Source organism: Schistocerca piceifrons, chromosome 4 (genome assembly GCF_021461385.2).
Source record: "Schistocerca piceifrons isolate TAMUIC-IGC-003096 chromosome 4, iqSchPice1.1, whole genome shotgun sequence".
NCBI lineage: Eukaryota > Metazoa > Arthropoda > Insecta > Orthoptera > Acrididae > Schistocerca > Schistocerca piceifrons.
In genome coordinates, this window is record NC_060141.1 from 89,648,425 (window position 1) to 89,660,456 (window position 12,032).

A 12,032-nucleotide genomic window follows, 5' to 3' on the forward strand; every position below is an offset into this window, starting at 1 on the left:
AGGTGGGAACTACTGCTACATGTCCTTGGTTCTGGCCTTAATTTACATTAATTTCTTCCATGTCAGCATTTATTCACAGTAACTACTTCTTTCTGGACTCCATTTTAGTTTCCTACACCTTTCATTTTCTGACCAGTCTATTTTTCTCCATCCCCTCCCATTTCTATTACATACAATGCACTTAGCTTCTCATTCTTATTAATTCATGCATGATGTTTCAGCTGTAATCTCTGTCTCATATTACGCTGTCTTCCACATTTAATCGCTCAGGTTTCCAAATCTCATCTGTTGCAGTCCCCACCAATCAAGTCTTTCCTTCTCATCCCGTCCGATTGGTCTCCCCCGACACAGGGTTCTGGCAAACTTTTACAAACACTAGCCCATTTCTTTAACCTCTCCAGTCCTTTTCATTCTCCCCACTTCCTTCCCTTCAGCCCTTCTGCCAGAAGGAGCCACTGGATTCAAAAGCTTGCACACTTAAAATTTTTGTTTAGATGCATTTTTTAATTGAACCAACTACATTATATTGTCAAAAACTGATTATTTTGTTTGTTATATATATTGTTGCGGCCACATGTAGTAAGAGTTGCTTCATGCAGTGGAGAATGCAAAACAGAGGCACGCTGGTGACTGAGGTGTTGTGAAGTAGGCAGGCACAGACAGCCTTGCTGACAGCAGCAGTCTACTAACAGACTGACGCAAGGACACACACAGACTGAGCGCCGAGTGAAGCCTGGAGAGTGCAGAGTAAGAGGAAGTGAGGCCACCACGCTAAGTTACGCTGCAATATACTGCGGGAGTAATAACAAAAGCTACCACCAAGAGTAAAAAACGTCCTCCTGCTGGATATAAATAGTGGAGCGCAGGCAGCAACAAACAGAAGCCATTAGGAAGCAGCTCGGATCTGAGGACGGACGTGGTCTGTGTCCGAATGTTCTATCTTCGTAGGTGACTATTCTGGAAGTCTGTTCCAGCTCGCAGGAGTCATCCGTTCGACGCCAGATGTCAACTTCAGTTCTGGAGGTCGGCCCGAGTTCGGTCGGCACCATGGCTGGCTGACTACAGCGAGAACTTCCAGCAGGACCGGCCGCAGCGCGGTCTTGGTCACAAGCGACGCCGGGGACTGACGCCCAGACTTCACGGCAACCCAGCCCCACGGCGCGTGGTCCGTCCATGACAGGACCTCGCGGACATCGCGACTGACTACTTCCCAGCCACCGGTGCAGTAGGTGCCAGCAGCTGACCTCACGGCGATGCGGCTCCGTGGGCATGCCGTACTGGGGCGCCGAGTTCATCTCAACCACAGGCCATCCTGGCTTCAGCGGAGCACTGGTGGCCTGAGGCTCCCGAGTGCGATCAGCAGCGCGCGTTGCACACATTGTTGTAGAATCTACACAGCAGCAGCCAGGCGGAGGGATCCGCAGGGCTGGGCAGCGACAACGAGGGAGAAATTGTAAAGAAAGTTCAATAAATAATTGTAAAACTCCACGCCATCTCAGTCTTTGGCGCAGCCACTGTGTCTGCTGCTAACATGTGGTGCAGAAGTCATAACAATATTTTATTTCTGTAATTTCAAAACAACAAAATTTATGGTGAGTAAGCACTGATATAAATCTGTTTCCTTTAGTAGCACCAGCTACTTTTTTAATCCTTTTGAATGGGTTGAAAACATCTATGGTGTGTAGATGGGAGGAAGCTTCAAAACTTGCTTCATGCACTATGAAATGACAAACATTTAGAGTAACTAGTTCCAGCTTAACAATATTAATAGTTTAAGTTACACTTGGCAGTATACTATTGGTAGCTTGCTTGCAATTAAAAGACTTGCGATTAAAATCGAGTATGGTGACACAATCCAACTTTTTAAACAAATAAGCTGCTCTCCACAACCACATTGCAAATGTGTTTCTGTTTATGTTAATAGGTTTAAGCAAGGATACTACATTGATTTCTTGTCATATCTTCAGCAGGAACCAACAGAATGTCTTTTTCTGATGTGGTAAAGCACAAGATTAACCTGAAATGAAATTTTCCACAAATATGCCATTCACATAAGCTCAGATTCTCTCATTGACTTACATACATCTTAGCAAAAATATGAGACTGCAGGTGGGAAATGAGATGATGAACATGATACTGAGGGAAGTTTGCCAGGGACAACTCGTTTATTGCAGTTATTCTTTGTTGCAGTAGAAAACTTATGAATTTATGGGAGAACAAGTTGCTAGAACTTACAAACTGTTTTTAATATAGCAAGTTAAGTCTGACAGCATGTAAATAATTTAGAAGTAAAGGAGGCCACTTAGCAAACAGCAGAAGCATTGTCATCGACAGGTGCACATGAAAGACTTCACTAGCAGTGTGGCACCCCTCCACTTGGTTACAGTAGGTTGAGTGCTATCTGGCAAGTGGGCATGAACAGGCGCGAGTTGCATGGGCACGGGGTAGTGAGTGCACTATTCACATCTCTGTCTGGGCAATCCAGATGTGTCTTGCATGCTGGGCGGGGCTGGGTATGCTCTCATCATATTATCACTATGAATGGATTCTATGCTGCACCCTGCTGGTATTCTTCATCATACTAACGAGATTCTCATGAATATTATGCCAATGGATTATTTATAGTTCTGTCCCAATAGACAGTTGCTCAGCACAGCAGCTTTGTGTTTTGAAAGTCAAAGTTGTGATCTTCCTAGATACTATGCTCTGCTAAGACTTCTCCGTGTGTTCTATTATTACCTGTTTGTATTTATAGTTCAGTATCAGTCGTGCCATTTCACTCATTGGCTAAATTTCATTATCAGAACATTTAACCAGTTCTATTTCTTGTCTTAACCAGTTGTCTTTGATCATGTTCAACTGCAATCAAAATTTAACCAGCTGCACTTTGGTGCTTGGTTTGACTGTATGGACCTTCAAAGAATAGCTATACAAAAACTAAATTCTGCCAATTATGCACTTCACATATTATTCAATGCCGAAAGGACATGCTCTTATTATTACGTTTAAAGCTGGCTCCATTAATAACTTCAACATTGTATTTATGTTTCTCCTTTTGTTTTAATAATAACTGAATAAGAAAAGTTATAAACAAGATTTAAAAATTTCAACAAAGTATATTGCTGGAAATGCAATCCTTACAGAACAGTTAGTGAAATTTTGACTAGTTCCACATTCATTGACTGACAGGCTTAAAACAACTGTAAGTTTTTCAAAAAATTCATTATCCAAGTTCAGCTATCTTTCCATAGAATTGCATGCATAGAGTTACAGCTAAATTATATACATTATTACTTTTCATAACTCATTTATATCAATACAACAACAGCTTGACGTAACTCACTCTTGTGACAGTAAGAGTTTAAAATGTTCCTTGATTTGTAGCATTTAAGTAACACTAATAAAAAAATAATTTCTCAATGAATCTTAATCTATATTTTAAAATAATAAATGTTAAAATGACTTATTAAAAATTATAGCACTGAGACTCGAGAAATAGTCTTTCACTGATGCGGAGAATAATATTGTGTAAACAGATTTACTGAAGGCCCATTCAATACACTGTGAAATGCTTAAGGTTCACTTTTTAAAAAACATACAGTTTTTGCCTGATGTTACAAAATATCTACACTTCACTGGCAGCACAAAATGTGTTGAGTACATGTAATATTTCAATGCAAAATTGTAGTATACAATATTTACAGAAGCGAAGTAATACCTTACATATAAATGTTTCTTGAAAAAATATTAGACTGTAAATACTTTTACAATGGCATTAAATGTCCAGCTGCCACATTGTTTCTTATCTACAATCCAGACATAAGGAAAATGCTTCACATCTAAAAAATCTGCAGACTGGTACATTAACGTGAAAAAAAATCACAATAAAAGATTAACACAATAAGTTCACAAGCAACAAAAAGCCACAGTGCGTGTGTATAAAATAATGGATAAGTGTATAAGCTTCTTTCGTAAGTCCCATCACAAAGTTAAAATAAATTAACTTACATCACATAGCTGCCTACCTGTAAAATAGGTAGTAACATATCACTATTCTGAGGTTCTGAAATTGGTATGTTAACAACATAGTCTCCCTTTCCTTATAAAAATGAACTAATTAAATAACACTGAGCTAGGGTCTTCATTATCCATTTGTTTTAGATGCCTCAGTACATCCTTCTTTGTGATGACACCAAGCAACCGTCTGCAGGGAGATAGAGAGGAAGAGAAAAACCAATAGTTAGTACTAATAAACAAAGTCATCATATGTAATATTCAAACCCAATTACAAAACACTGAAGATACATATAAAGAATGTGTTGCTGGTACAATAAAATATTGAACATATTTTTTGCACTTATAGATCAGTTTATTTTTAATCCAAATTGTCTTCTTTGGAAGCACTATGGGGATGTGTGTGTTTAGAGGCAATGTGAGACAGTGAATCTGTTCAGAATGAGTGTGAAACGTTCCACTCCCTTCCAATTTGATAAGATTCTCTTTATGATGTTTATGGTCTGCTCTGCTGCAGATTTTTTACACTGGTAACATACACACATTTCTAGTGTTAAAATTTCCTGTGTGCTGAATACTGAGCAAAGGTCTTTGGAATGAATGGTTCTGCAATTCCTCTACCTGTAATTCAGTTGCAACGTGTATCTTAAATTTTAACAGGGTTTGTCAGTTGTAATCATATCTTTTACACATGATTACGTGTGTGTGTGTGTGTGTGTGTGTGTGTGTGTGTGTGTGTGTGTGTGTGTGTGTGTGTGTTTTCAGGTTTTATGAACTACTTCCTGCAGATTTTTCACTTTTTTACTTAGAGTGCTGTCACTAACGTGTCAAATAGAGGTACCTTTTGGTCAACAGGGTGCACTGAATGTAGAAACTAAAACTGACAATCTGGGTGTACAACAATTTTATTTCCAGTTAAAGATAACAGTTATGACTTTACCCATTGTGTGTGACAAGCGTCTGTCTCAATCCGAGTTTGCGGAACATGTCAACAACAGTCTCCATCGGAGTCTGATCCGTAATGGTGATTGGTGCCATATCAAGTATCTTCTTCAGCTTCAATGGTGGAGGCCCCGTTGTCTGGACTGGAGTCTGACTTGTAAACAGTACAAGAGACTGAGCACAAATGCCTTCTTGAGTTCTTTTAGCATTTGCTGCACAAAGAGAACAAATAAGTGAGGCACAATGCTCTAATTTCTGGAAGTATGAAACAGTTGAACACAAAAAGACGTAGACTTACAAATGGCAAGGTTAAGATCCCTCCTTAGCACAAATCCTACCAAGTACTGCGATTCTCTTGATACGACTACAGGGAAACCATTGTGTTCTGTTTCTCTGAGAAGACTTTCAACATCTTCCACAGTCATAGAATCCTGAGTTAAGACACTCAGTGTTTCATTTCGCCTGGAAAATAAAGCATTAATGGAATGACCACATCAACAGATGACAAACAACATTGTAAGGTCACTTTAAGTATGTCTGGCATACCAAAGTTCACTGTATTTATTAAGAAACGTCAATTTTTATCAATTATTTCAAATTCAGTATCAAATATTTCTTATGCTGTGCTTCTCACTTTGGTTGCATTACATCTGCCGCTAATGATGTGTGTGCAAATTCTTCTTTGCTGTCCAGAAATGGGTAGCCGTTTAGCTCTATGTGGGCATCGTATATGCCCTGCCGGCCTAATGCATCACCAACCCACTTGCTGGCCATAGCAGCTGCCATAAGAGGTACAATGTAGCGTACTCCACCAGTCAGTTCAAACATTATTACCACAAGAGATACTGGAAAGAAGCAAAATCACAGAAGTGAGTACATATAAACAGAGTTTGGAAGAAAAATGAGATTGCACCACTAGAAAATAACAAAAAAAAATTTTATAACAAATTTTATTTGTGCCATTAACAGTACTACCAATTCACTATTAATCAGTTTTGTATTGGGGCAAATATTAGAAAATACATGTGCAGTTTTTAGGGAACATATTTCATCGATTTTATACTTCCTATAATGTGTGATGAAACACCTTTTCTTTGTACCATTTTATTGAAAATTTAGTTCTATTTTAATGTGGCACATTTTGATACAATGGAAATTTTCAATCTGATATGGGTCTCTAGTAGTTTTTAAAGCAAATGTAGCATTATTGGGCAGAGATTTCAGTTCCCGGTGAATAATTCATTTCTTCTCAGTTATTTCACTGGACGGCAACAAAGGTTTCACTTATGAAATTAACTAAAATCTGTAATTTTTGTCCAGTTAAACATAAGAGGAAAAAATTATTACAACAAGGTACTCTCTTTTGCATTTCACCTCAGTAAATCATTTCTAAAGTTATCTACTGATCTCTTATTGCAGAAATACACCACGTCTGTCTACACACAATTAGTCATTAAATACCCAAGTTTATACAGTCTTTTTAAGTTTTCATGTCAATACTTTTTTGATGAGGTTATTAACTACATTCTAGCAACTATGCTTCTCACCTGTCATTCGTGTCACTCCGCCTAAAACAGCAGCTGCTCCCACCATGGCATAGAGCCCAGGAGTAATGCAATCATCTCCTGTGGAACATTCTCCACTGAACATCCACACATGTGGATAATGATACGCTAACTGTTCCACACCAACACCTACTATCCTGCCCATAATTGCTCCAAGACACAAGCTGGGAATGAACAAACCACATGGAGCTTTGAAGCCAAATGTGAAGATTGTTGCAATCAGCTTGAAGATCAAAGCCAGCACTAGCAGCCATATTGCTTTGTAGACACCTGGTCCTGCGGCTGCCTTTTCAATGGCTGAAGTAACATCAGTGAAATTGCGGTTGTAATCACTGCAAGAAAGCAAGGAACAGGGCAATTATGCTGTTACAATTTTTTTGTGGAAGCAATGTCTATAAGGAGTCTAAATTACTTACTCCAAAACATATCAATTCATAGGATTCCATGATCTGTGCCATTTTGGGTAAAATAATTTTGGGTAAAATAATTTTGGGTGTTTAACCAACATCATTGTAAACTACTAAAACGACTACATTTCTGACTATTGACCAACTTTCTGCAGTCCTCTTCAGGCCATTTCACTGCTGTATGCTGGGGAATTTCTTTCTTTACATACTGTCATTTTCGGTTTGCCGGTGTCTACACATCCTATATCTGAGATGTCACTGGACAGTTTGAACGGGCCGTTATAGAATTTTGTCTGTACAGTAAGCTAATGCCTGTGCTACCCTGGTGGCTGATTGGTATAAGGTGGCATACTAGCTGTCTGTTGCCTGATCCACATTCTGGTAAGTGACTGTTAGGCAAACTCTCATTGGTGATTGGAAGGCAACAGTAAATCAGCAGCTTAATTATTTCAGTAGCCTCCCTTATTTTCCACTGGGCATCTACAGCTGCCAAGCAAGCACCTGAGTTTCTTGAAAATTGATAGTAAGGCCAAATTTCCAGTGTTGTTCTGCTACAACTGATTACTGAAATAATTAAACACCCTAACAACTTTAACAGTGAGGATGGCCACAAGTTACCTACATTCTGGTTGCCAGCAGTTCCCTGTTCGTGTTGTTGGTGCATTCAATTATTTCAATAGTCAGGTGCAGCAGAACACCACCAGAAATGTGGCTGAACTATAAATTTTCAAGAATCTTGCACACTTGCTCGGAAGCTGTGGATGCCGCAAAGGAAAACTAGACAGGCAATTGAGATAATTAAGCTGCCAATTTGCTATTTCCTTCCAATCACCAATGACAGAGTGCCTACCAATCAGCTACCAGAGTGGCACAGGCAACCAGCAGCTGATCCACTACCCTCTACCACACATATACTAGAGTCACCTTCCAATCAGCTGCCAGAGAAGCACACACAACAGTGTACCGTACACCCACCCCTTCACAACCACCTCTTTTTATTGTCCAACGACATCTCAGCTATCTATCATTGGTAACCATCAGATAACCAAAACTGACAGTATATAAAGGAAGACACCAAGGTACAATGGTGACCCGCTCTGAAGAAGTCCACAGGAAGTCTGTCAGAACATTTGCAATTTACTGGTTTTAGCAGTTTACAATGACAAGGCTCAATTGCTATTTTATCCAAAATAGCAATTTATAGTTTCTAACTATGCTCAGTGATGTATCTTTAACTCCTATTAATTGACAGTAATCTCTTGTCTGCTGCCAGTGTGTAGAAGAGAGAGAGAGAGAGAGAGAGAGAGAGAGTCAAGTGCATGACAGTAAGTAGGACTTCACTTTAAATGTGTTTACCTTTTCCGATCAGCTATTCATATGCTATACAAGTTTTAATGTTACATGTGTATACGTAAAATGGAATAAGTATACTTAATAATGCTGGCTAATAAACAAACATTCTTGAAATTTAAGACTTTAAAGCAGCAGAGAGAAAAAGTATGTATAATGGACACTGGAGCAGGAAAATGGACACTTGACAGTTTTTATTGAAACAACTCCCTCTTGCATACCCTGGATTCTGACGTGACACGGTCACTTTTTCTCTTCCTCTTTTCATCCCTCCCCACCCCTTACTACACTGAAAGAAACTGTTTTGCCAAATGTTTGAGATGTACAGTTAGATGTTCCCACAGGCCACACCAACATTTTCCTTCTGTTTACGAAAGGAACTTCTGCATCTTTCATTCCACATAAAGAATATCAAAGTAATTACAAATACAAATGTAACTTACAAGAAGTTTACACTAATTAAAAAGTGTACTTAATGCTCAAATATTTTATTGATCATTATGTCAGCTAAGAAAATTCACAATGTCTGAAAAAATGTACCATGCAATCCAAAGCAAAGGAAAAAATTAACAGAAGAAGAAATAATAATAATAATAATAATAATAATAATAATAATAATAATAATAATAATTACCACAAGTTGTCAGAATTTGAAACACCACACTGGCTGAACAGCAAATAAATTAACTGACTTGTATTCATGCGTGTATATGGGTTAGGGTACGCAATAACTGCTGTGATCACTGCAACAACCAGTACCTCGGTAACAGGATATTGACCCAACTTTGAAACTTTGCGATAGCGGCACCAATATAGATTCGCTTTTATGAATATTGTAGCTATTACACCCTGTAACAAGAAATACCAGTGTAAGTTTTACAGATAATTACAAGACACATTAAAAATTTTAATAAATTTGAAAGAACCAGTGGGCATTACAACAGCAAAAATAAATTTTCAATTTTTTCACTTGCTACCAGTGGTTCTTGAATTACTATTTGAAGGAAAGTTCACAGACTCCAATCTTAGGTGGTTTGAAGCTAGTTTTTACCAGTGGCCCAATTTGAAAAGAAGAATGTCAGGGCTCATTTATATCCCGAAAAAGGCAACAAAATTACGTAGGCCACTCAATCAGAACATGCATGTCTAAATAAGCCACATACAACAGGGGCCTGCCAAAGGCTGCTTTGCTACAGCAGCCCTACACCCCATGAATGCACAGCATACCTTGAGGTTAGGCTTCCTTACTGGACATTATGTAGAGAGAGAGAGAGAGAGAGAGAGAGAGAGAGAGAGAGAGAGAGAGAGAGAGAACAAGTCACTAACATGGACCGAGTATAAAATTGTAAAATCTTTAAATTCATTTTACACTCGTATACATGGCCGTGAGAGGAATGGTCAGTATTCAGGGATACGACAGGAACAATCATTCGATGCCAAAGAGTCTAGTAAACATATGTTCTGAACTGCATATCTGAAAAATATGAGCACTTTTTCATCTTCGCTACTGTGAAACATCTCTTCTACTGAGAAAGTGAGAAAGTACTCAGAGCTCTTAAAGTATGCATTTTAGAGGCCATGTTTACTAGCCTTTTTTGCTTTGAATGACTGTTCCTGTCATCTCCCTGAATACTGACCATTCCTCCTAGCACATCCTGTCTAATATCCTTCCTTACATTAAACAAAACTTCTCATAATGCTGTCCAAAATCAGCATGTTTACATTCTTTGAGAATATCTGATAAGTCTACAGGTAATAATGATCAAATAGGCAACATCTTTCATTATTTGAAATGCCTCTGTATCAGCAATGACAAAAACAACAACAACAACAACAACAACAACAAAAGCAAAAACAAGGGCAGACACTCATTAAATAAGTGGTCACAAATGAAAATGACACTTAGATTCTTTGGGTGTTACATCAGAACTGAAGATCACACACAAGTTATAGTAATTACACGATTGTCACTATCTCTTATACATGACCAAAAGATATTAGTAACTCACTAAAATAGATTTTAATAAATGCGATTATTTATAGGCATATAGATTCTTGAGAGAAGTGTAGTAGAATCAAAACAGTTTTAGAAAATGAGTTTACAGTGTAACTATAAGTAGCTGCCAACAAATTTAGGGTACCAAAATTTAATGTGCACAAGTATTTTAAACAAAAGAACTATGACAAGTCTACTTACTCCTATTATCCCAAGTCCAATAAAAGGAACCAGCTCAAAAAATATCCAAGGTTTATTGTACTCCACGAAAAACAGCACAGAGTGCTCATTTCCAAAAGGGTTTATGGAGCGCAGCACAAACGCTGCCACAAGAGCACAGAAGAATGATCTCCACAGTGTCTTGAGTGGAAAGTAGTAACTGACCTGAAGAAGGCAATAATATTAATCTACATATTATATTTATTTTCTCTCGCATATTTGTGAAGTATTTTACTTTTTTATAACTGATCAAATAATGAAATTCTCTTGCAAAAATCCCACCTCTTCTAAACTGAATAGGACCCCTCCAATTGGAGCTCCAAAGGCAACAGACACACCAGCAGCTGCTGCTGCCGACAGTATTTCTCTTTTCTTAGCTTCATTTTTTCCATATTTTGGAAAAAGGTAGGAGAATATATTACCTGTGAAAAAAACAAATACTAATTTAAACCAAGATGCTTCTTAATTTCAGTCATAGCAGATCATTACTTTAAAAAAACTTTTACATCACTAATGGAAGATGTATCCTCACTAAATAAACTATAGGAAACATCCGAAGAAATTATTTATTCCACGTACATACACCACTACCCGAGTGACTTTTGGCCTTCAATGCTTAATTAACAAAGCTCTCGAAAGGACATGATGTCTTAAAAAGTGTTTCACCTTACTAAAAGTGCACCAAACTAAAGTAATTTTTAATAATGCCTAGGTGTCGGCACCAGAATTTTTGTAGAACAACTTCCTGTGACTGTTAGAACATTGGAGATCACATATTTCAAGTGGTGTGTGTGTGTGTGTGTGTGTGTGTGTGTGTGTGTGTGTGTGTGTGTGTGTGTGTGGGGGGGGGGGGGGGGGGGGTTTGCGATTCACACTTTTTCGTCACTTAGCTGAAGAAAGGTTCCTGTTTGTTTGAAGAGCTGTGTGTCAACTCTCAGCACACTTTATCATTAGCTTTAAATCCTATATATGACATTAAATTGACAGTACACAACCATGTCACCACTTTGATTTCAGTGCTATATGCAGAACTTGTTGCATATAATATTTTGCTGTAAATCAAATTTCTTTCCAAACAAAGGTGTATTGTAAAGAATAAAATCAAACACATTACTTTACATGATTTAAAATGCATTAAAAACCAAATCAACTGTAAATAGCCTCATTTAGGCTTTTATGATGAGAAGGTACAAAATATCACAGTTTTAAATGTTTCCTTGCCTACCACAAAGGAACATAAGCGAACATAAACAGTGTAAATAAATATTCTTAATTATGTCAAAACTATCCAAAACTCAGAATAAGGAGACAGGGTAAGTACCGTCCTGTGTGCCTCAAGTACTAGCTTCTCGGACACGGCAAGAGAGACGACAACGCGGAACCTGAGGCATGGCCATCACATCCAACTCACAGTAGCCAAAGGGTTAACCAATATACAACTGTGATGATGGCTTATGCAGCAGAACTCTGCAGCTCGTGGTCTAATGATTAGCATCACTTGCCCTAGATTGTGGGGCCCTGGGTTTGATTCCTGGCCTG

General features: G+C 38.2%; 1 protein-coding gene across 8 annotated transcripts in view; it reads right to left on the reverse strand.

Moving 5' to 3' along the window:
* Positions 1–3,040: 3,040 nt before the first annotated feature.
* Positions 3,041–12,032, reverse strand: part of LOC124796423 (H(+)/Cl(-) exchange transporter 4) — a 395,803-nt gene continuing 386,811 nt past the window's right edge. For all 8 annotated transcript variants that reach the window (XM_047260605.1, XM_047260611.1, XM_047260610.1 and 5 more), the window contains 8 exons: positions 10,776–10,915; positions 10,476–10,658; positions 8,913–9,127; positions 6,504–6,853; positions 5,591–5,801; positions 5,255–5,418; positions 4,955–5,168; positions 3,041–4,204 (listed from right to left, as the gene is read on the reverse strand). In XM_047260605.1, the coding sequence (XP_047116561.1) occupies positions 4,114–4,204; positions 4,955–5,168; positions 5,255–5,418; positions 5,591–5,801; positions 6,504–6,853; positions 8,913–9,127; positions 10,476–10,658; positions 10,776–10,915 (1,568 nt within the window). In that variant the 3' untranslated portion in view covers positions 3,041–4,113. The remainder of the gene's footprint in view (positions 4,205–4,954; positions 5,169–5,254; positions 5,419–5,590; positions 5,802–6,503; positions 6,854–8,912; positions 9,128–10,475; positions 10,659–10,775; positions 10,916–12,032) is intronic.